This window comes from Nymphaea colorata, unplaced genomic scaffold (assembly GCF_008831285.2).
Source record: "Nymphaea colorata isolate Beijing-Zhang1983 unplaced genomic scaffold, ASM883128v2 scaffold0671, whole genome shotgun sequence".
Lineage (NCBI taxonomy): Eukaryota > Viridiplantae > Streptophyta > Magnoliopsida > Nymphaeales > Nymphaeaceae > Nymphaea > Nymphaea colorata.
The window spans coordinates 60,237-83,093 of NW_022205177.1; the positions used below are offsets into that span (position 1 = coordinate 60,237).

At 37.2% G+C, this 22,857-nt stretch overlaps 3 protein-coding genes, 2 non-coding genes and 2 pseudogenes across 5 annotated transcripts; 4 read left to right on the forward strand and 3 right to left on the reverse strand.

Moving 5' to 3' along the window:
• The first annotated feature begins 500 nt into the window (after positions 1–500).
• LOC126409618 (cytochrome f-like) lies at positions 501–2,418 on the forward strand (annotated as a pseudogene).
• A 3,314-nt stretch (positions 2,419–5,732) lies between these two features.
• On the reverse strand, positions 5,733–5,806 carry TRNAW-CCA (transfer RNA tryptophan (anticodon CCA)). The gene has a single exon. It is a non-coding gene; the product is annotated as a tRNA-Trp (tRNA).
• Positions 5,807–5,938: 132 nt separating this feature from the next.
• On the reverse strand, positions 5,939–6,011 carry TRNAP-UGG (transfer RNA proline (anticodon UGG)). Its single transcript has one exon. It is a non-coding gene; the product is annotated as a tRNA-Pro (tRNA).
• A 249-nt stretch (positions 6,012–6,260) lies between these two features.
• Positions 6,261–13,966, forward strand: LOC126409624 (photosystem II CP47 reaction center protein-like; annotated as a pseudogene).
• LOC126409631 (cytochrome b6-like) lies at positions 13,382–15,649 on the forward strand. The gene is made up of 2 exons (XM_050075529.1): positions 13,382–13,399; positions 14,799–15,649. The coding sequence occupies exons 1-2, from the start codon at positions 13,382–13,384 to the stop codon at positions 15,633–15,635; spliced, it is 855 nt and encodes a 284-aa protein (XP_049931486.1). The 3' UTR covers positions 15,636–15,649.
• A 766-nt stretch (positions 15,650–16,415) lies between these two features.
• Positions 16,416–17,178, forward strand: LOC126409626 (cytochrome b6-f complex subunit 4). Its single transcript, XM_050075528.1, has one exon. It carries the CDS (start codon positions 16,432–16,434, stop codon positions 16,984–16,986), a length of 555 nt encoding a protein of 184 aa, XP_049931485.1. The 5' UTR covers positions 16,416–16,431; the 3' UTR covers positions 16,987–17,178.
• Positions 17,179–17,246: 68 nt separating this feature from the next.
• LOC126409625 (DNA-directed RNA polymerase subunit alpha-like) lies at positions 17,247–19,273 on the reverse strand. Its single transcript, XM_050075527.1, has one exon. The coding sequence runs from the start codon at positions 18,423–18,425 to the stop codon at positions 17,400–17,402; it is 1,026 nt and encodes a 341-aa protein (XP_049931484.1). The 5' UTR covers positions 18,426–19,273; the 3' UTR covers positions 17,247–17,399.
• Between the last annotated feature and the right edge of the window lie 3,584 nt (positions 19,274–22,857).

The following is a 22,857-nucleotide window of genomic DNA, read 5'->3' on the forward strand; positions in this document are numbered from 1 at the left end:
ACGAAAAAGAAAGCATTGAATCCCCTACCATATCTTGCATCTATCGTATTTCTGCCTTGGGGAATTTCTCTCTCATTTAATAAAAGTATGGAACCTTGGGTGACTAATTGGTGGAATACCAGCCAATCCGAAACTTTTTTGAATGATATTCAAGAAAAGAACATTCTAGAAGGATTCATCAAATTAGAAGAACTTTTCTTGTTGGACGAAATGATAAAGGAGTATCCGGAGACACATATACAAAAGCTTCGTATAGGAATCCACAAAGAAACGATACAATTGGTAAGAATGCACAATCAAGATCATATACATATTATTTGCATTTCTCGACAAATATAACCTGTTTCGCTATTCTAAGTGCTTATTCTATTCTGGGTAATGAAGAACTTATCACTCTGAATTCTTGGGTTCAGGAATTCCTCTATAACTTAAGCGACACAATAAAAGCTTTTTCCATTCTCTTATTAACCGATTTATGTATTGGATTCCATTCGCCCACGCTTGGGAACTAATGATTGGTTCGTTCTACAAAGATTTTGGATTTGTTCAGAATGATAAAATTATATCCGGTCTCGTTTCTACCTTTCCGGTCATTCTAGATACAATTTTGAAATATTGGATCTTTCATTATTTAAACCGTGTATCTCCTTCACTTGTAGTGATTTATCATTCACTGAATGAGTGAAGAACTGATTTAATCTGATAACATAAAGAAAATTGTAATGTCACTTTGTATATAAACAAACCATTCAAAATCTTACTCATTCTTTATGCTTTGACTCGTCGAGGGGATTAGATTACTTCTGTATTCCATACAATGGCAGAATCGGGGATAGGGAACTATACTGACTCCCTACCTAATTTATTGTAGAAATTTCCGGGATCAATGATTAGACCATGCAAAAAAATAGAAATACTTTTTCTTGGGTAAAGGAACAGATGACTCGATGCATTTCTGTATCGATGATGATATATGTAATGACTCGGGCATCTATTTCAAATGCATATCCCATTTTTGCGCAGCAGAGTTATGAAAATCCGCGAGAAGCAACTGGGCGTATTGTATGCGCTAATTGCCACCTGGCTAACAAGCCCGTGGATATTGAGGTTCCACAAGCTGTGCTTCCTGATACTGTATTTGAGGCAGTTGTTAGAATCCCCTACGATATGCAACTGAAACAGGTTCTTGCTAATGGTAAAAAGGGAGGTTTGAATGTAGGGGCTGTTCTCATTTTACCCGAAGGATTTGAATTAGCTCCCCCCGATCGTATTTCTCCCGAGATGAAAGAAAAGATGGGTAATCTGTCTTTCAGAGTTATCGTCCTAATAAAAAAAACATTCTTGTGGTGGGCCCTGTTCCTGGTCAGAAATATAGTGAAATCGTCTTTCCCATCCTTTCTCCAGATCCCGCTACTAAGAAAGAGGTTCACTTCTTAAAATATCCTATATATGTAGGTGGGAACAGGGGAAGGGGTCAGATTTATCCTGATGGGAGCAAGAGTAACAATACAGTCTATAATGCTTCAGCAGCAGGGATAGTAAGTAAAATAGTACGTAAAGAAAAGAAAGGTGGATATGAAATAACCATATCTGATGCATCGAATGGACACGAAACGGTTGATATTATACCTCCAGGACCAGAACTTCTTGTTTCTGAAGGTGAATACATCAAGCTTGATCAGCCATTAACAAGTAATCCCAATGTAGGTGGTTTTGGTCAAGGCGATGCAGAAATAGTACTTCAAGATCCATTGCGTATCCAAGGCCTTTTGTTCTTCTTAGCATCTGTTATTCTGGCGCAAATCTTTTTGGTTCTTAAAAAGAAACAATTTGAGAAGGTTCAATTAGCCGAAATGAATTTCTAGATCCACGGATTCCTCAACATAGAGCTGGTAAAAAAGCTGAATTTTTTTTGATCGCAATTATATTATGTGTATGCGCGGTCAAAAATCATGGAAAGCCCCTTTTTGCTTGCTTTTTATTATACTATTTCGAGATATCGGAGATGACTTGTATTCCAGATTAGAAAATAGCAATAGTATGGAATTGCAAAAGAAGATGATTGGATCAAAATTTACAAAATTTAGTTTAGTGTGATTATGCCAGGTTTCTTATTGCCACATGGTAAATGGCACGTAATGCCTCAATACTTTTAGATTCTATATCTAATAAACGCATAAGTGGGAAGCAGGGGTAGAAAGCAGGATAAATGAAGAAAAAAGGAAGGCTCCAGGAAAGATTACTCGTCTCCCAAATCTTCTTTCTACAAAGAAAGAAAAGTAATTTTCCGCTCTTTCGTTGCGTCGAAATAATAAAGGTTCTGGGTCTCATTCGTCAAATCAAATAAATATGAATTGCGGGTTTATCGGAACCTCTTTGAATTCATAAGAAAGAAGAGAAGTATGGGGGATAAAAAAAGAGGGCAAGAGAAACTCCATTGAGCAAATGGAATTTTTGCAATGAACTTATAATTTTCAATGAACTTATAAAAAGAAAAAAGACTCGCTTAAAAAGATTTTTCATGTTCTAATTCCGGGTCAAAAAGTGGAAATCTTGGGTTTTCGGGCATATCAAAATCCTTATTAATTTGATTATCTTATTATACCTTATTATCTGATCTCATCACTCACATCAAAGTGACAGTTCAAACTTTATTTTTCTATAGTTTCCTAGTTTCCAATTAGTTTAGTATAGGAATGATTTGTAAGGTGTTTCATCTGTAGAAATCCATATTATTTATGTCATTCAAAAGATCCTTCTTTCTTTACTTTATTCTTACTTCGGAAAAGTCCACACTATATCTATAGATACTATGAATCAATCAGTGGATTCAACATTTCAAAAACATTATAAAAATTAAGGAATGTAGTAATTTCATCGGGGCCAATCAACCATTTTTCATTTAGAAAAATCTAATACATGTATATATTATGATTGTGTTGACTGGATGAATTTCCACCTCTTATGGAATGGGTCAAGGTCTTGGTCGAAGAGTAAGAACTCAACAGGACCTCAAATCCATATAAGGAGGGGTCAGGTCCTGTTGAGTTCTTACTCTTTCATGTCTACAGTACGGTTCATCCGATTATTACAGGGATGATCCCAATCCGGAATATGATCCGTAGAAGAAAACGCCGATTAAACCGATCACAAGAATACCAGTTACAGTACCTATCAGCCAAAGAGGAATCCTTCCAGTAGTATCGGCCATTTACCTCACTTCCCTCCCCATTTCATCAAGTGGTCATGCTATAGACATAAACAGTCATGGATAGTTATGGGTATGATATCCTTCCGAATGAGATAAGAGAATTTCCTTTCTTTCTCTCAATTGAAGAAATAATTGGAAAATAAAACAGCAAGTACAAAAATGAGTAATAACCCCCAGTAGAGACTGGTACGATTCAATTCAACGTTTTGTTCGTTCGGATTTGATTGTGTCGTAGCTCTATAATTAATTCGGATTAGATTGATTTATTTTATCGTTGGATGAACTGCATTGCTGATATTGACCCAAGAAAAAAACGGTAGGTACAGCTAGTCCGTGAACAGCCAACCATCTCACTGTGAAAATTGGATAGGTTCTATCTATGGTCATTAAGGCCTCCTAAAAGGATCGACTAAATTCATCGAGTTGTTCCAATGAATCGAAACGGCCAGTTATTAATGGAATCCCTTGTCTGCTTTCTGTGAAATATTCGTTGGGTCGAGGGCTTCCAAACACGTCGTAAGCTAAACCCGTGCTGACGAATGACCAACCTGCAATGAATAGGGAAGGTATAGTAATGCTATGAATAACCCAGTATCGAATACTGGTAATAATATCAGCAAAAGCGCGTTCTCCCGTACTTCCAGACATGCTGAGCTCCAATATTACAGTCAAAGGGGGATCGATTTCGTGAAAGATAGAGATCAGTAAATGGAGAAATACTGATATCCAATCTTTGTGAGATCGTCAATATTGTACCAAGGGTGTATTTAGAGTATACCGAATCAGTATAGCTATCTTTCCTCTGACACAGCAATGTTGTTTCAATCAGCATCGAAAAAAAATAGTACAGAATTCCTTTCTTCCTTTCTTGTTCCTTGTATAGGCCTAAGCAGGTGTCATTCAATAGAATAGAAAATTACTTGTAATATAATGTTTTACCGGTTTTGGGATAGGCTGAAGATCTGGTAAAGGTGACTCGATGGCTTTTATTTTTTATTTATATTTAATTAATCTATCTTATCTAATAATTCATGAATGAAATTATCATATTCCCACAATTGAATGCAAAATCTGGAAAGGAGTTTTCGTGGTTGTAGAAGTAGAAAAAGGTATTTTCGTTCTAACCCCTTCCAATAAGAGGGGTTGTTTGGACAGTACAATAGCAAATAGTATTCGATAAGGGAAAGTGAACATAGTTGGAGCAGTCAAAATTCATGATGCAACTATAATGGATTGAACTAATCTGGTTTTTCATTAGATTGTTTCATTAGGTTCAATTCAAGGGTTCCCACCTACAAGAAGATAGGACTACATCATGTGAAAGACAAAAAAATGTGGAACCCAGAACAACAAAATAATTGTAATTGCTAATCTTGGAATCGAGTTGTATCTGAAATAACGCTTTTATTTCTTTGCTTTGAGAAGTCGTGGGATACTTTTTTTCTTCTTTTTTCTTCTTTTGAGATATCTTATATTATATTAAATATTAAAAATATTAAGTTATATTAAGTAAGTGAAAATAAGAAAGAGTCGTTATCGGTTCGTTCCAAACGGATCCAATTGAAAAGGAAAAGCAATGATCCAAGTTGGAATGATTTTAAAATCCAATTCTTCTTTCTATCCCATAGTTTTCCATGAAAGAGAATTTCATTTGTGAATGAAGTTACAAGACAGAGTTCGTATTACTATACGAGTTGTTCAATCAATTTGTTGATTCGGAATCACGAGATCAGTAGATGTCACAGACGAGGAATTCATAAGGAATCATAGTAAGGTAAATTTACTATTGATTTTCCTTCGTCACATCACGTTTGTTAGTCCTGTTTATAATGAAATGACTGAGAATCAAAAGAAAACAAATTAAATTAGGACTAACTCTTTCAATTTGGATTTTTTTCTTATCATCGTAGCTCGGTATCTCGCAAAACGGAAACTTAGGCAAGTGCTTTATAAACATATGTATAAAAGAACGTATCTCATTTAGTTCCTTCATGCCTACTATAGCTATTATTTCGGTTTCTACTGACTGCTTCAACTATAACCCCAGCTCTATTTATTGGTCTGAGCAAGATACGACTTATTTGAAATTAATTGATGAACAATCAAATCAGAAAATGAGAATTTTAAAAATTCAGATTTCTGTAAGATTCCATTCCAGGTATTCTATGGTTTTGACTTCCAGCATCAATTGAAAATTCGTGGACGTTGAGATTACTGGGTGATGCAGATTATTATTTGGATTAGAGATAGATATTACCTTTTCTCCCCTTTCAAACAAGACAACAAATCGAAATGATTGAAGTTTTTTTTATTTGGAATCGTGTTAGGTCTAATTCCTATTACTTTAGCCGGATTGTTGTAACTGCATATTTACAATACAGACGCGGCGATCAGTTGGACTTTTGATTGAGTAAGATTCTTTTTCTTGTCATTGACCTCCTATCCTTGACCCTCAGGAGGTCAAATTGAATTCGATTGATGTTCGCAATTCAAGTTAATGTGATTCGATACAAAGTAGCATCACGCTCTGTAGGATTTGAACCTACGACATCGGGTTTTGGAGACCCGCGTTCTACCAAACTGAACTAAGAGCGCTTTATCACGACAAGAGATAATCTTTTCCCAATACTTCTTAGCTTGCATATAGTATCATTAAATGATACTAATGATCATGCCATCCCCAATTTCAATTGATCCCATGTTACTGCCTGTAAGATAAGTAATAGGTAGGGATGACAGGATTTGAACCCGTGACATTTGTACCCAAAACAAACGCGCTACCAAACTGCGCTACATCCCTTTCAATTGTTTGTACAGTGTCATTGTAGAGAATCCCTGTCTTCTTTTCCACACCGTTATTTCCTTTAAATATATCTATATACATTTCTCTTGCCATTTTTTTCTTTTTGGTCTCATAACATAAAATAAAAGAGTTAGAATTATGTATATATGAAATCCAAGGTGAAATACAACGTATAAAAGAATGAGTATTTATATGCTCAAGAACAAAAAAAAAATAACGGAACGGGGCACTTACTTTTCTTTATTCAGGGCAGGAGTATCTCATCTACTGGATCGTTGTACATATCCATTTTAGTTAATTAAGGATTCCGCACACAAATACAAGTGATCCACAACTATATATATAATATATCTGATCATATATGTGTTAAATAAAGAAGGAGGATTTTCAATGCGAGATATCAAAACATACCTTTCCGTAGCGCCTGTGCTAACTACTCTATGGTTCGGTTCTTTAGCAGGTCTATTGATAGAGATCAATCGTTTATTCCCAGATGCGTTGACATTCCCCTTTTTTTCATTCTAGTTATCGGTGTGGTATTATCGATGTGGTAGAAGATGTTGGCTAACAATAGCAATAAATTCTCTGTTTGTTAAATAGCCCCTGTCCCTCCCTTCACTTTTGTTGAGTAGGGAAATAGAAAGAATAAAAGTGAATTAAACCTCAGCAAAACTCGGATTCGGGGTAGAAGAAATAGAGGGAGAACAGAAATAGAAATGTGGATCTAGGCTTGGATATTCAAGATTAGATAAGATACTTAAATTAAGTGATACTGAAATAAAATACTGAGATTAGGAATAGTAATTGAATTGTAGTAAATAGTTGTATTACGTATTACTCTATTCTATTGATTACAACTTGCAACGAAATCTTTCATAATTAGATTTCCAGTTAGCAACTTCTATTTTTTTCCTTTCTCCTTTCTTCTTCTTCGGATTGAAGAAGAGAAGAAAGAGTTGGGGGAATCCAAAATACAAAGGAGGTTTATGCCCAAGGGTAAAAATCCCAGAGTTACGGTTATTTTGGAATGTACCAGTTGTGTCCGAAATGGTGCCGATAAGAAGAAGGAATCACCGGGCATTTCCAGATATATTACTCAAAAGAATCGACACAATACACCTGGTCGATTGGAATTGAAGAAATTCTGTCCCTATTGTTACAAACATACGATTCACGGGGAGATAAAGAAATAGATTGAATGCGGTGTTGCCTTGCGTGTGCCAACATTTTAAGGAACGGGAAGGAATTACATATAACATATCTAGGAGCAAATAAAATGCCATTTCGGGCGGATCCGAGATGAATGAAGAAATGGTATTTTAGAGAAGAAATGGTATTTTAGAGATAAGGAATAAACCATGGAGAAATTCAAGCGACCCTTTCGTAAATCCAAGCGATCTTTTCGTAGGCGTTTGCCCCCAATTGGGTTGGGGGATCGAATTGATTATAGAAACATGAGTTTAATTAGTCGATTTATTAGTGAACAAGGAAAAATATTACCTAGGCGAGTGAATAGATTGACCTTGAAACAACAACGATTAATTACTATTGCTATAAAACAAGCTCGTATTTTATCTTTGTTACCTTTTCTTAATAATGAGAAACAATTTGAGAGAGCCGAGTCGATTTCTAGAACTACCGGCACTAGAACCAGAAAAAAATAGAAATAGGACCACTCTTCAATCGAATCAGAACTCAAATCATAACTCAAATTGATGTGATACTTTGTTCGTAAGATCCGGAGCTCATATTCAATTGTCGTGTCGGAAGAAAAAAGAAAGAATGGGGGAAGAAGACCCATTTCTTTATTGAAATGGGTTCGTTCATTCCTACTACATTTTATTTTCCTTTACATTGCTATTTTGACTCTACCTTCCCGGGGTCATTCTCCGGGAAACTCTGTTTCATTTCAATTATTCCGTCGGACTCCTCCCGATCAATCTCCTTATTTAAGGATATCATTGGAAATCATGTAAAGGCAATTCCTATTTGATATAGCTATTTGTGCAAGTATTTTACGATTAAGAAGGAGCTGCTTCTTGCGCAGATCGTGTATTAATCGACTATAGGGTACCCCATTCTCGCGGGTTACTGCATTTATCCGAGTGATCCACAAACGACGAAAATCTCGCTTTTGCCTTCCTCTACCCCTATGGCTGGAAACCAAAGCCCTTATTTTCTGTTGAGTAGCAGTTCGAGTAAGTCTTGAATGAGCTCCTCGAAAGCTTGATGCAAATAAACGAATTTTCCTTCGACGCCTCCGCGCAATATATCCACGTCTAACTCTTGTCATAGTTTAAAATGGGACTTTGATGAATAAGATTTTCATGAATAACTAATTGATTTTCATTTCTTTTCTTTCAGTCATTCTTTTTCCTTCTCTTGGTCTAAGCAAAACGGATTCTTCCGGTGTATAAAATAAAAATTCCGATGGCTTTCTTTTGCTACTATAACCTTCCCAACCACGATTTGTTATTTCTTACAGGCAGTTCATTTCCCCATGAATAAATAGTGGGTTCCATCGTTTCTATGGTTACTTCTTAAACGGCGAGGTCCTATCTATACACCGGAGCCCTTTCCCTCATTTAATCAATGTTATTGGTAACTTGTACAGTTCACACCATTTGGCTCTACCCATGAATTAGCCAGTAATAGGTCTTTTCACAACGAGATCTATCCATACAGTGACGGTATTTAATTATGAAGGTTGGCTAGGTAGCTGACCCTATCAGTCCGTTCTTTCATAAGTAAGAGCACCAATATAACTTTATGCTTTTTAAATACTATTTCCCCGCTTAATGGATAACCATTCGCTACCAATGAGGAATCGCTTTTCATCCCAAATTCAAATCAAGGCGATTGGATTTGCACCAATGGAAACCATAAATTCCATACACAATAGAGGTATATGATAGATTAGATCTTTTTTAAAAATGTAGTTCTTCCATTCTACCCCATTCATTTTCATTGGCACTGGTCATTGATACTGGAAAAATGGTTTAGTTTAGGTCACAGTTCATGATCTGAACGAGTCACACATACACCCTAGTACATGTTCCTCTACGCTGAGGGCATCCTCGAAGAGCAGGAGATTTCGTGACATTTCTCATTGGCTGTCTTGTGTTTCTAATAAGTTGTTTAATAGTTGGCATGCTGAATCGTATATAGAATCGGTTGGTTTAGATCGATCCTAACCTGATGATTATGAATTACTTTCATTTGAGTTGAAGATTCTACTTCGAACCATGGTTCGAAGTAGAATTACCGATTTACACAAAATCCGCGCTATTTTCGACTGCTACAAGATCAACAATGCCATGAGCTTGGGCTTCTGTTGCTGACATAAAAACATCCCTTTCCATGTCTTCAGATACAACCCATAAAGGTTTGCCCGTTCTTTGTACATAAACTCTTGTTAGTATTTCGCGAAGTTTCAACAGTTCTTCCGCTTCCAGGATAAATTCTCCTGCTTGTGCCTCATAAAAAGAACTAGCAGGTTGGTGGATCATAACCCTGATTATAATATGTCATAATGAACGATTCCTCTATCTCGCAAAATGGAGCGAAAAGAATAAATAAAAATAAAAAAAGATAGAAAACCGTACAGGCAATTTTTGCACATTGCATACGGCTCCGCAATGGAATCTACTCTTCTCTTACATCAAAGAAAGAGACAAATAGATCTATCAGATCCAAATCGTTGGATGATCCATTTACCACCCTTCTCCTCGTAGGAACAAAAAAATACTATGATGGTTCCGTTGCTTTAGATAATATATTCATCTCTCTTCTATGATTCAGCAATCCCAAAGTTTCTTTCTGGTCTGAGTCTGATTAAATAAGAAAAATGATAAGGAAAATGATCCCTTTCTTTTCATGCTTAGAAATATTCAGACTCATGTTGTGTAAGGAAAAGGGGTTGTTTGTGACGCTGAAATGGACCCCCGATAAATAACATAGGAATAAGATCAAATCGGGACTAACCTTTTGTTTCATACTACTATCTCGATACATAATCATGTTATGAAGAAGCAATAATGATTTGCTCATATCGAACTAAACGTGCCATGCTATTATTACTTATATATTCCATATGGCGAAGGCATAGTCTTATTTTTTCTTCAAGTCAAATAAAAACTCATTGGCGCCGAGCGTGAGGGAATGCTAGACGTTTGGTAAATTCTCCTCCGACCAGGATGAAAGATCCCATCGAAGCGGCTAATCCCATGCATATTGTATGTACGTCTGGTGGAACAATTTGCATAGCATCATAAATAGCTATTCCCGGTATTACCCATCCGCCGGGAGAATTTATAAACAAATAGAGATCCCTGGTATTATCTTCCATACTGAGATATACCATGAGACCAACAAGTTGATTCGAGATCTCGCTATCAACGCCTTGGCCTAAAAAAAGTAATCTTTCTCGATGAAGTCGGTTGATTAGGAAAAATTGTATCCCCGCAGAACCGTACACGCACCTTTCGATACATACGGTTCAAAAAAGTTCGAAAAAAAAATAATCAATGTGTCGATTCCAGACCTATTCTTTTTGAGTTTAGGCGTTTTCCTGACGAAGGGGTTTATTTTCATTTGCATTTTCCACAAAAATTAGTTTTGGTTTGCCCTCCTAACCTACAAAAAAGAATTCACTGAACATCTTTTTATTGATGTATTCTTTTGATTGATGTATTGTTTCATCGAGATCCAAATCGCGATGCCATTTTCTTGTTCCTGAATGGGCCTCTTCACTTATTTTAGGTTTATGCTCTACTCCGGGTAAAGATTCGCCCGAATTCCATTTGCACATATAGGACAAATGACCCCAGTACCACTTATTTTTTTCTTACGACTTTTTTATGCCTTCCACCAACCAAGTATTCGATGTATTCATCACATTTATATTTATTAGTGGTTTGAGATCACTCCTATGGTCTTATTTCTGATAGATGATAGAAGTTGTAATCAATATTACCCATTTGGTATTTTCTGAACGGAGCCTGGATACTTCATTTTATTGTTCCAAGTCAACCATAGATTATTCTAATTGATAAGATAATATTTATCTTTCAAACGAATTGATCCATTTGCACATTTCACGCTCCGAATTATTGAATTGATTTGATGATTCAATCAATCTTTCTTAGGCGAAAGAGAGTATATCTCGATCAGGGGAGAGAACGGGGAAATCCCATATGACCCAATATGTCCGACAAGTCGCACTATATGTCAACCCAAACTGCATCTTCCTCTCCAGGACTCCGAAAAGGGACTTTTGGAACACCAATGGGCATTACATTAAAGAAAACGGGGTTAAGTACTATACTTCACTTTGATGTGGAAACGTAACAATGGGTTTATTGTCCTCATAATATTTTTGTTTATCATATTTTATACATAGATTGGAAGACTCATGTAGGAAGACAGAATGAAAAAAAGAAAATTCTTAGGGACGGAGCGGATCCTTCGAATGATGAACAAGTATCTAATGGATTCACTTAAAAAAATGGGACCAATCCCCCCATTGCGTATTGGTACTTATCGGGTATAAAATAAATCTGCTTCTCTTTGTTCCTGCGAACAGAACGGAATTGTTCCATTATTACTATCACCTGCGGCACGTAATAAATGTGAACCCTTGCACCGAGATAATCACTGAATGAGGTCCATAGCATAGTCTTTTCCAATGTGACAAAGTTACATAGTGTCTATTTTTCTTTGATGAAGGGGTATTTCCATGGGTTTGCCTTGGTATCGTGTTCATACTGTCGTATTGAATGATCCTGGTCGCTTGCTTTCTGTCCATATAATGCATACAGCTCTAGTTTCTGGTTGGGCCGGTTCTATGGCTCTATACGAATTAGCTGTTTTTGATCCCTCTGATCCCGTTCTTGATCCAATGTGGCGACAAGGTATGTTCGTTATACCCTTCATGACTCGTTTAGGAATAACCAATTCATGGGGCGGTTGGAGTATTACAGGAGGAACTGTAACCAATCCGGGTATTTGGAGTTACGAAGGTGTTGCCGGGGCACACATTGTGTTTTCTGGCTTGTGCTTCTTGGCAGCTATCTGGCATTGGGTGTATTGGGATCTAGAAATATTCTGTGATGAACGTACGGGAAAACCCTCTTTGGATTTGCCCAAGATCTTTGGAATTCATTTATTTTTATCTGGGGTGGCTTGCTTTGGGTTTGGTGCATTTCATGTAACAGGTTTGTATGGCCCTGGAATATGGGTGTCTGATCCTTATGGGCTAACCGGAAAAGTGCAACCTGTAAGTCCTTCATGGGGCGCGGAGGGTTTTGATCCTTTTGTTCCGGGGGGATAGCTTCTCATCATATTGCAGCGGGCACCTTGGGAATATTAGCGGGTCTATTCCATCTTAGTGTTCGCCCGCCCCAACGTCTATACAAAGCATTACGTATGGGCAATATTGAAACTGTGCTTTCCAGTAGTATCGCTGCTGTGTTTTTTGCAGCTTTCGTTGTTGCTGGAACTATGTGGTATGGTTCAGCGACTACTCCGATCGAATTATTTGGTCCTACTCGTTATCAGTGGGATCAGGGATATTTCCAGCAAGAAATATATCGAAGAGTTAACGCCGGGCTAGCTGAAAATCTGAGTTTATCGGAATCTTGGTCTAAAATTCCCGATAAACTAGCTTTTTATGATTATATCGGTAATAATCCGGCGAAAGGAGGATTGTTCAGAGCCGGCTCAATGGACAACGGGGATGGAATAGCTGTTGGGTGGTTAGGACACCCTGTCTTTAGAGATAAAGAGGGGCATGAACTTTTTGTACGTCGTATGCCTACCTTCTTTGAAACATTTCCGGTAGTTTTGGTAGATGGAGACGGAATTGTGAGAGCCGATGTTCCTTTTAGAAGGGCAGAATCCAAGTATAGTGTCGAACAAGTGGGTGTAACTGTTGAGTTCTATGGTGGTGAACTCGATGGAGTCAGTTATAATGATCCTGCTACTGTGAAAAAATATGCTAGACGTGCCCAATTGGGTGAAATTTTTGAATTGGATCGCGCTACTTTGAAATCCGATGGTGTTTTTCGTAGTAGTCCAAGGGGTTGGTTCACTTTTGGACATGCTTCGTTTGCTTTGCTTTTCTTTTTCGGCCACATTTGGCATGGTGCTAGAACCTTGTTCAGAGATGTTTTTGCTGGTATCGACCCAGATTTAGATGCTCAAGTGGAATTTGGAACCTTCCAAAAACTGGGGGATCCAACTACAAGGAGACAAGTAGTCTGATACAACATTTCTTTCATATGTCTAGCCTATGTTTCATATAGGGTACTGGAGAAATATTAATTCGAATCATCACCTATTACTCTTGACCTTTACTTGTCTGGGAAATGATCCCAAATGAACAGGTATGGAAGCTATAATTGTAAAACACGATCGAATCTATGGAAGCATTGGTTTATACATTCCTGTTGGTCTCGACTCTGGGGATAATATTTTTTGCTATCTTTTTTCGAGAACCGCCTAAGGTTCCAAATAAAAAGATGAAATGATTTTTCATTATCTCAATTGAAATGATGACCCTCCGATGAGGAGGGTCATCATTTCAACTAGTCCCCGTGTTCCTCAAATGGATCTCTTAGTTGTTGAGAGGGTTGCCCAAAGGCGGTATATAAGGCATACCCCGTAAAGCTTACAAGTAAACCAGATATGAAGATGGCGACTAGAGTTGCAGTTTCCATTATTAAGTGATTTCAAGACCACGATGGATCTACGATAAGATAGTTTATTTACAACGGAATCGTATACAAAGTCAACAGATCTCAAACAATGCACGGAATAGGATTTATGGCTACACAAACCATTGAGGGTAGTTCCAGATCTGGGCCAAGACGGACTATTGTAGGCGATTTATTAAAACCATTGAATTCGGAATATGGTAAAGTAGCCCCTGGATGGGGAACTACACCCCTTATGGGTGTCGCAATGGCTCTATTTGCAGTATTCCTATCTATTATTTTGGAGATTTATAATTCTTCCGTTTTACTGGATGGTATTTCATTAAGTTAGGTCCAGAAGAACGGATAAGTCCTAACTTTCAATAAAAAAAAGAATCACTTAGGATTCGGATTTCTAGGTCATCTCATTCTGTTTGGTAGTTCGACCGCGGAATTCTTTTGTTTCGGTATTTCCGGAATATGAGTGTGTGACTTGTTATACCTATTGATAGTACAGAGAATAAGTCTGTCATCTCATCGAGAGAGATGGTTCTAGCCCGTCAGATAGTCAGTCTAGTATCTGGAGCACGGACTATATGGAATAGATTAAGAACTATTTAAACTATGATTCATACCTACTATTCATACCTCGTGACCGGCCTCCAACTACTATTATTTTTTTCAATTAACTTTTCAATGAGGCGTTTCAGAAATCGAACCACCTTTTTCCTTCAGAATCATGCTTAGTTTGAGCTGAGCGAGGGACAGGACAAATATTTCTATGGATTCTTAGTTATTATATCTGTTCATTGAATAAGTGAAGTGATGATCAAACGAAAGGGTTCCTACTCAGAGAACTCTTTGGTTCTGTTTTGTTCTTTGTTGAATCATCGTGGTTCTAGTAGGAATCTGAGGTTTCAATTGATTCATAGGGTCTCAACAAGATAATTCCTATCAATAGTAAATTCGTATGTATTACGTATAAACAAAAATAAAATAGGGTAAGAGAACATTCAAAAGGCCTGTAACAATCAACATAGGATGAGCCAACTTGATATTTTGGCGCTATCATCACAAAGAAGAGATTTAGAGTTTTGGTTCCCTCATTTTATCTGGAAAGATTGAATCAAGTGAAGTCTCTAAAAGGTTTCAAATCTTTCTTTTCTATTGCACGTTGCAACCAGAACCAGTATTGGGGTGTTTTCGCTTGAGCCGTACGAGACGAAATTCTCATATACGGTTCTTAGAGGGGGAGTCCCTTCGCCTTCGGTTCACCTATCTCAATAAAGTATATGATTGGTTCGAGGAGCGTCTCGAGATTCAAGCGATTGCAGATGATATAACTAGTAAATATGTTCCTCCTCATGTCAATATATTTCATTGTCTAGGAGGGATCACACTTACTTGCTTTTTAGTACAAGTAGCTACGGGTTTTGCTATGACTTTTTACTATCGCCCGACCGTCACAGAAGCTTTTGCCTCTGTTCAATACATAATGACTGAAGCCAACTTCGGTTGGTTAATCCGATCAGTTCATCGATGGTCAGCAAGTATGATGGTTCTAATGATGATCCTGCACGTATTTCGTGTTTATCTCACAGGTGGTTTTAAGAAACCACGTGAATTGACTTGGGTTACGGGTGTAGTTCTGGCTGTGTTGACTGCATCCTTTGGGGTAACTGGTTATTCTTTACCTTGGGACCAAATTGGGTATTGGGCAGTCAAAATTGTAACTGGTGTACCTGAGGCTATCCCTATAGTGGGATCGCCCTTGGTAGAGTTATTACGCGGAAGTGCTAGCGTGGGTCAATCCACTTTGACCCGCTTTTATAGTTTACACACTTTTGTATTACCTCTTCTTACCGCCGTATTTATGTTAATGCACTTTTCAATGATACGTAAGCAAGGTATTTCAGGTCCTTTATAGAGAAGACAGAGCATAGGTATTTGTAATAGATCATATAATATATTGTTTGGGTAGGAACAAAAAAAATAGTATTTGTATTTCATTGCTATAAATATGGATTATTGAAAAGAATAAGACATGTTATTTGGATATTTCCCTTCAACCACGAAGTATTTTTTATTTGATACGAACAGTTGAAGTGGATTCTCGGAGGAGAGGATGGATTATGGGAGTGTGTGACTTGAACTATTGATTGGTCCATGCAGATATATTATCTGCCACATTGGAATTCATAAACAAATGTGTCTCTGTTCCAACCGCCGCCCCCCTGCGGAGCAAGAGGATAGGCTGGTTCCTTTGAGGAGAATCTTTTCTATGATCAGACCCGAATCATGTCATGCATGAATAGGCTTCGTAAGATCTAGTAGAATAAGTGATGTGGCATGATCCAGATTATGTTCTATCTATTCCACTTCCATTTATTTAACTTATAGTAGGGAATGCATTCATTTCCCCTGCATCGACCCCGATCTATGATACTATCGGAGTGAAACACGGGATCTAAGGAAGAATCGAGGCTAGACTTTATTAGTAACAAGTAAATCCTTTGTACGTAAGAAGACTCTAAAAAACAATATTGTGCATCAATTACAAGGTATGAGACAATCCAAAAAGCATTTGATCATGATCGATGTAAGCCTACTTGGGTATTGAGCATTTATTTGTACGAACATAGTTTCCTGGATGGCATATGGATTTTATATGAATCCATTTCATTCCTTTGATTATTGCTCGAGCTGGATGATGAAAAATCATCATGTCCGGTTCTTTCGGGGGATGGATCCATAAGAATTCACCTATCCCAATAACAAAGAAACCCGACTTGAATGATCCTGTATTAAGAGCAAAATTGGCTAAGGGGATGGGACATAATTATTATGGGGAACCGGCATGGCCTAATGATCTTTTATATATTTTTCCCGTAGTAATTCTAGGTACTATTGCATGTAACGTAGGTCTAGCGGTTCTAGAGCCATCAATGATTGGTGAACCGGCAGATCCATTTGCAACTCCTTTGGAAATATTACCCGAATGGTACTTCTTTCCCGTATTTCAAATACTCCGTACAGTACCCAATAAGTTATTGGGTGTTCTTTTAATGGTTTCGGTACCAGCGGGATTATTGACAGTACCCTTTTTGGAAAATGTTAATAAATTCCAAAATCCATTCCGTCGCCCAGTAGCTACAACAGTCTTTTTGATTGGTACGGCAGTAGCCCTTTGGTTAGGTATTGGAGCAACATTACCTATTGATAAGTCTCTAACTTTAGGTCTTTTTCAAATTAAAATAGATCTTGAAATACTAAGGTAAGGCGGGATATTACGTATGTATCTAGTTAGGCATACTTCAAAGTTTATCCTCCTAGATACATCTCTTTCATTTGATTATAGATCTATTCTGAAGAATCCACGAATACAGACTATGCTGAAGATTCAAAACAGACTTTGTTTTTGTTTCTTCTTTTTTCGTTAGTGTGTATATTTTAGTGTGTATATTGATTATATATTACAAATTATTATTCAATTCGAATTGAATAATAATTTGTAATATATAGGAAGAATAATTATAGTATAATTTTATAGTTAGTTTAGTTATAAAAAATAAGAAATAAGATAAAGATAAGAAAATAATAGAAATTTTATTTCATTATTTTCTAGTTAATAAATAGTCTTTCATTTATAATTTTTTCATTTCGTGCTTTCATTCGAAATGAAAAAAAAATTTCAACGGGATTCAAACTGAGTTGAATTTTTAAGCAAGTCGATTGTGAAACCCTTCTGTAGAATGTCGAATATTTGTTTTACGTCTTCTACGCGAAAATGCTCAATTCTCATAAGATCTTCTTGACTTTTACTCAAAAGGTCCAGCAATGTATGTATATTAGACCTTTTGAGACAGTTATAAGTCCTAGGAGGCAATTCTAATTGATCAATAAAAATACGTTTCAATATGATTTCTCTTTTCATATTATCCAATCCATCATCAAAGGTAAAAAAGGGCACACTAGCCCTTTTTTGATTGTCCTCCATATTTCTATTTATGTCCTGTTCCTCCGCATGTAAAAAAGGAATAAATAAATCGATCAAATTACGAGAAGCTTCATAAAGCGCTTCCTTAGGAGTTAAACTTCCATTCGTCCATATTTCAAGAAAAAGTATCTCTTGTTTCTCATTCCCATTCCCATAAGAATGAATACTATGATTCGCATTTCGAACAGGCATGGATACAGCATCTATAGGATAGCTTCCGTCTTGATAGTTATTTGGGGTTCTCGTACAATATCCACGACCCCTCTCAATTTTTAATTCAATGCACAAATCAACCGGTTCCGTTAGGACAGCTATATGCTGTGTAGTATCAACTATTTCTACAGAAGGTGGTGAGATGATATCTTGAGCAGTTACGTGTCTAGGGCCCCTGACATAGATAGATGCGTCGAGAGTTCCGTACAGATCACTTCTAAATACAATTTTTTTCAAATTCATTAAAATTTCATGGACTGATTCTTCAATACCTACTATCGTAGAATATTCATGTGGTACCTTATCAGATTTTGCGCGCGTAATACATGTTCCTTCTAGTTCTCCAAGTAAAGCCCTTCGCATCGCGATACCGATTGTATCGGCTTGACCCTTCATAAGTGGGGATAAAACGAAACGACCATAATAAAGGCGTTTGCTGTCTGCTCTTGATTCAACACACTTCCACTGTAGCGTCCGAGTGGATACTGGTACTTCCTCCCGAACCATACTAATATAATATTATTTGATGAGATCATTTAATTATTTATTTCTCTTGGATTGGAATCTTTTCCATTTTTATTTCTAAACGCGCCTTTTTTTTGGCGGTCTACATCCATTATGCGGCATAGGGGTTACGTCACGTACAAAATTTAATAGTATACCACTTCTACGAATCGCTCGTAATGCTGCATCTCTCCCGAGACCGGGACCCTTTATCATGACTTCTGCTCGTTGCATACCCTGGTCTACTACCGCACGAATAGCATTTCCTGCTGCGGTTTGAGCAGCAAATGGGGTACCCCTTCTTGTGCCCTTGAATCCACAGGTACCCGCAGAAGACCAAGAAACGACCCGACCTTGTGGGTCTGTAACAGTAACAATAGTATTGTTGAAACTCGCTTGAACATGAATAACTCCTATTGGTGTTCTACACCCACTCTTACGTGAACTAATACGGCTATTTCTACGTGAACCAATTCTTGGTATAGGTTTTGTCATATTCTATTTGCCATCTCATAAATATGAGTCAGAGATATACGGATATATCCATTTCATGTGAAAACAAATTCTTTATTTATTTGTACATTAGGTCTCTTAGAAAGTGAAGTTCTTTTTTTTTTATAAATATTATCCCTGTCTCTGTTTATGTTTCGGATTAGAACAAATTACTATAATTCGTCCTCGCCTACGGATCAGTCGACATTTTTCACAAATCTTACGAACAGAAGCTCTTATTTTCATATTTGTTGTTCCTTAATTCCGAATCTACTCTTTGAAAGAAAATAAGTCTCTTTTCTTTAATTCACCTTAAGTTAGTGTTTGAGCCTTAAAATTTATCCCCATGAAAATTTAAATACCTAATCGTTTGAATCTTTATTGCGAAGTCTATAAATTATACGTCCCCTTGTTGAATCATAACGGCTGACTTCTATTTTTACTCTATCTCCTGGTAGTATTCGTATAAAACTACGTCGTATCCGCCCTGAAACATAACCTAGAACCAGGTCTTCGTTATCTAAGCGAACCCAGAACATGCCATTGGGAAGTGATTCAGTAATTAAACCTTCATGGATCAATTTTTGTTCTTTCATTCCAGGTAACCTCCTTGAAGTATTAACTAATGTAGGAGGAGTGACATTAGACAACCCACCTCTACTCTCTTTTTCATAAATAGGAAGTTACGTATCAAATTCGTATACCAGATGGATCACCTCACCATATATAAAACAAAATTTCTCCTCCAATTCTTTCTAGTCGAGCTTCTCGATCTGTCATTATACCCCTAGAAGTAGAAAGAATTACAACCCCTATCCCGCCTGAAATCCTAGGAATTCGTTGAGAGTTGGAATAGATTCGCAGACCTGGTCTGCTGATACGCTTTAAAATATTTCTATGTGCTCTTTTCCTATTTCTTCTATGTCGTAGGGTTAAAACCAAGAAATCCTTGTTGTTTTCCCGGTGCTTCCTAACATTTTCGATAAAACCCTCTCGTAGAAGTATTTTCACAATGTTTTCGGTAATATTAGTGGATGGTATTCGAACTGTTCCTTTTTTATCCATGTCAGCATTTCTTATATAAGTTATTATATCGGCAATAGTGTCTCTACCCATGACGAACTATCATTTTTTTTTTGCTTTGATATAATCAACATGTTTCTTTTTTTATTTTTCATTAAAGGTATATGCCTGAGACATAATCTACTAATTTATCCATTTCAAAGACCCTACTACCCATTGTCTCGTCTACTAGCGTTCATTATTTATAATACTTCGGGAGCTAATGAGACTATCTTAGTGAAATTTAACTGTCTCAATTCACGAGCAATCGAACCAAAAACTCGGGTGCCTTTTGGATTTCCTTCTTGATCAATGACAACTGCTGCATTGTCATCATACCGGATTATCATACCGTTGTCGCGCTTGAGTTCTTTACATGTACGTACAATTACAGCTCTGATTACTTCTGATCTTTCCAGGGGCATATTTGGCACTGCTTCTTTGATTACAGCAACAATAACGTCACCGATATGAGCATATCGGTAATTACTAGCTCCTATGATTCGAATACACATCAATTTTCGAGCTCCGCTGTTGTCCGCTACATTCAAAAAGGTCTGAGGTTGAATCATCTTTCTTTTATTTGAGTTCTTTCAATGCAAGAGGCGAGGGGGAAAAGAAAATTTTCTGTCCAGAAATAAGTAAACCAGCGATTATAGATTATATTTTTCATCATTCATAAATATCCCTTTGGTCCGATATCCCTATTCCGCAATAACGAATTTTGTTCGTATAGGCATTTTGCGCGCCGCTATTTCCATAGCGGCTCTGGCTACGGTTTCTGATACTCCGCCCATTTCATAAAGTATTCGATCCGGTTTAACGACGGATACCCAATATTCAGGAGATCCCTTCCCCGAACCCATACGTGTTTCCGCGGGTCTTAGTGTAACGGGTTTGTCGGGGAATATACGTACCCATATTTTTCCGCCACGACGGGCATATCGTGTCATTGCGCGGCGCCCTGCTTCTATTTGTCTAGATGTGATCCAAGCGGGTTCAAGTGCCTGAAGCGCATATTTACCGAAACAAATACGATTGCCCCGATAAGATACTCCTTTCATTCTTCCTCTATGTTGTTTACGAAACCTGGTTCTTTTGGGGTTATAGTTGATGGTAGTGTCTCAATTCCATCTCTACTACAGAACCGGACATGAGAGTTTCTTCTCATCCAGCTCCTCGCGAATGAAACGATAAATAAACAATAAATAATATTAGGATTATTTAATGGATGAAATTTCGCGGGCGAATATTTACTCTTTTATATTTATCTGCTTTATTCGTAGGGTCGCTCCATAACCTCTTCGAAGAAATCAGTTCGTTCCCGGCGCGTTCCGCCATCCCGTCCAGTGAATCATTAGGATTCGTTTTCAATCGAATCCTCCGCAGTCACAGGTTCCGTCGTTCCCATAGCTTCTCCTCCATTAATGTCGAGGTCTGAATTCTGCAATGGAGCTTCTAATTTAATCTGTCCCTGAGTCAATCTCCTCAGTCTCTATCGACTCAATGCTCTTTATTTTTTGAAATCTATCTCAATTATAGATGAATTGAATTATATTATAGTATATGATGCCTTATCACATTGCCCTTTCTAAGATGATTCATAGACCATACATATTGGAATAATATATCATTTCTTTTCCCCTTCTCTCTTTCTCTCATCCTTCCATTCATCCGCATCCCTCTATTTTGGTTTCACAACTTACACAATCAATCAAGATTCATTTTTACTTTATTGAAAAAGGATTTCAGTTGCTACAAATATATGATTATTATCTCATATAATGACCGATTCCTTGGATCTTGAGAATACGAAGCAATGAGCTGGTTATTAATTTATATTTATATTAGGTAGGGTCCAATTCTTTCTTTTAGTCCCAACGAGTCACACACTAAGCATAGCAATTCTATCATATCAAAGTGGTAAATCGAATTGTTATTCAAACATATATAATTGATCCGTTTTGACTAAACGGAAAAAGACCTAAACTAAATTGAGTTTTTTGCCCTGTCCATGGATAAGTATCCATGAATAGAATCGCAAGAAAAGGAGCCATTACTCTTCATCCAAAAATATCCAAATTTTTATCCCTAATACTCCATAGATAGTTCGAACTGGATAGGAACAATAATCAATTTTCACTCGAATGGTCTGTAGGGGAACCCTACCTTCTCTAATCCATTCAACGCGGGCAATTTCGTTTCCATTGAGACGTCCTGCAATTTGTACCTGAATTCCCTTTGCATCCGCTTGTTCAGCTAATTCAATAGCTTTTTTCATTGCCTTTCTAAAGGAAACTCTATTCTTTAATTGCAGAGCGATATATTCTGCAAGAATATTAGGTTGCCCGTAAGGTCTTGCAACTCTTGCGATAGCAATGTTGAGTCTTCGGTTCACAGAATGAAAGCTTTTTTGTACATTAGTCTGTAATTCTTCGATTCCTCGGGCTCGACCCTCTATTAACATATTGGCGAATCCAATATGAATTATGACTTGGATCAAATCGATTCTTTTTTTAATATCTATACGTGCAATTCCTTCAAAACCTGAGGATATTCTCATATGTTTTTGTACATAATTCTTGATACAATCCCGTATTTTTTCATCTTCCTGGAGACCTTTGGAATAATTTTTTGGTTGTGCGAACCAAAAGGAACGATGACTTTGGGTTGTACCAAGTCTGAAACCAAGTGGATTTATTTTCTGTCCCATATCTACCTACCAATATTCTCTTTCTAAACTAAAAGTCATGTTTTGAAAATCAAATATTTTTTAAATTGAAGTTAGGTCTTTCGCTCAATACAATAGTTATATGACAGGTGGGTCTTTTTATTGGGTAACTACGTCCCCGAGCTCGCGGTTTTAACCTTTTGACGATAA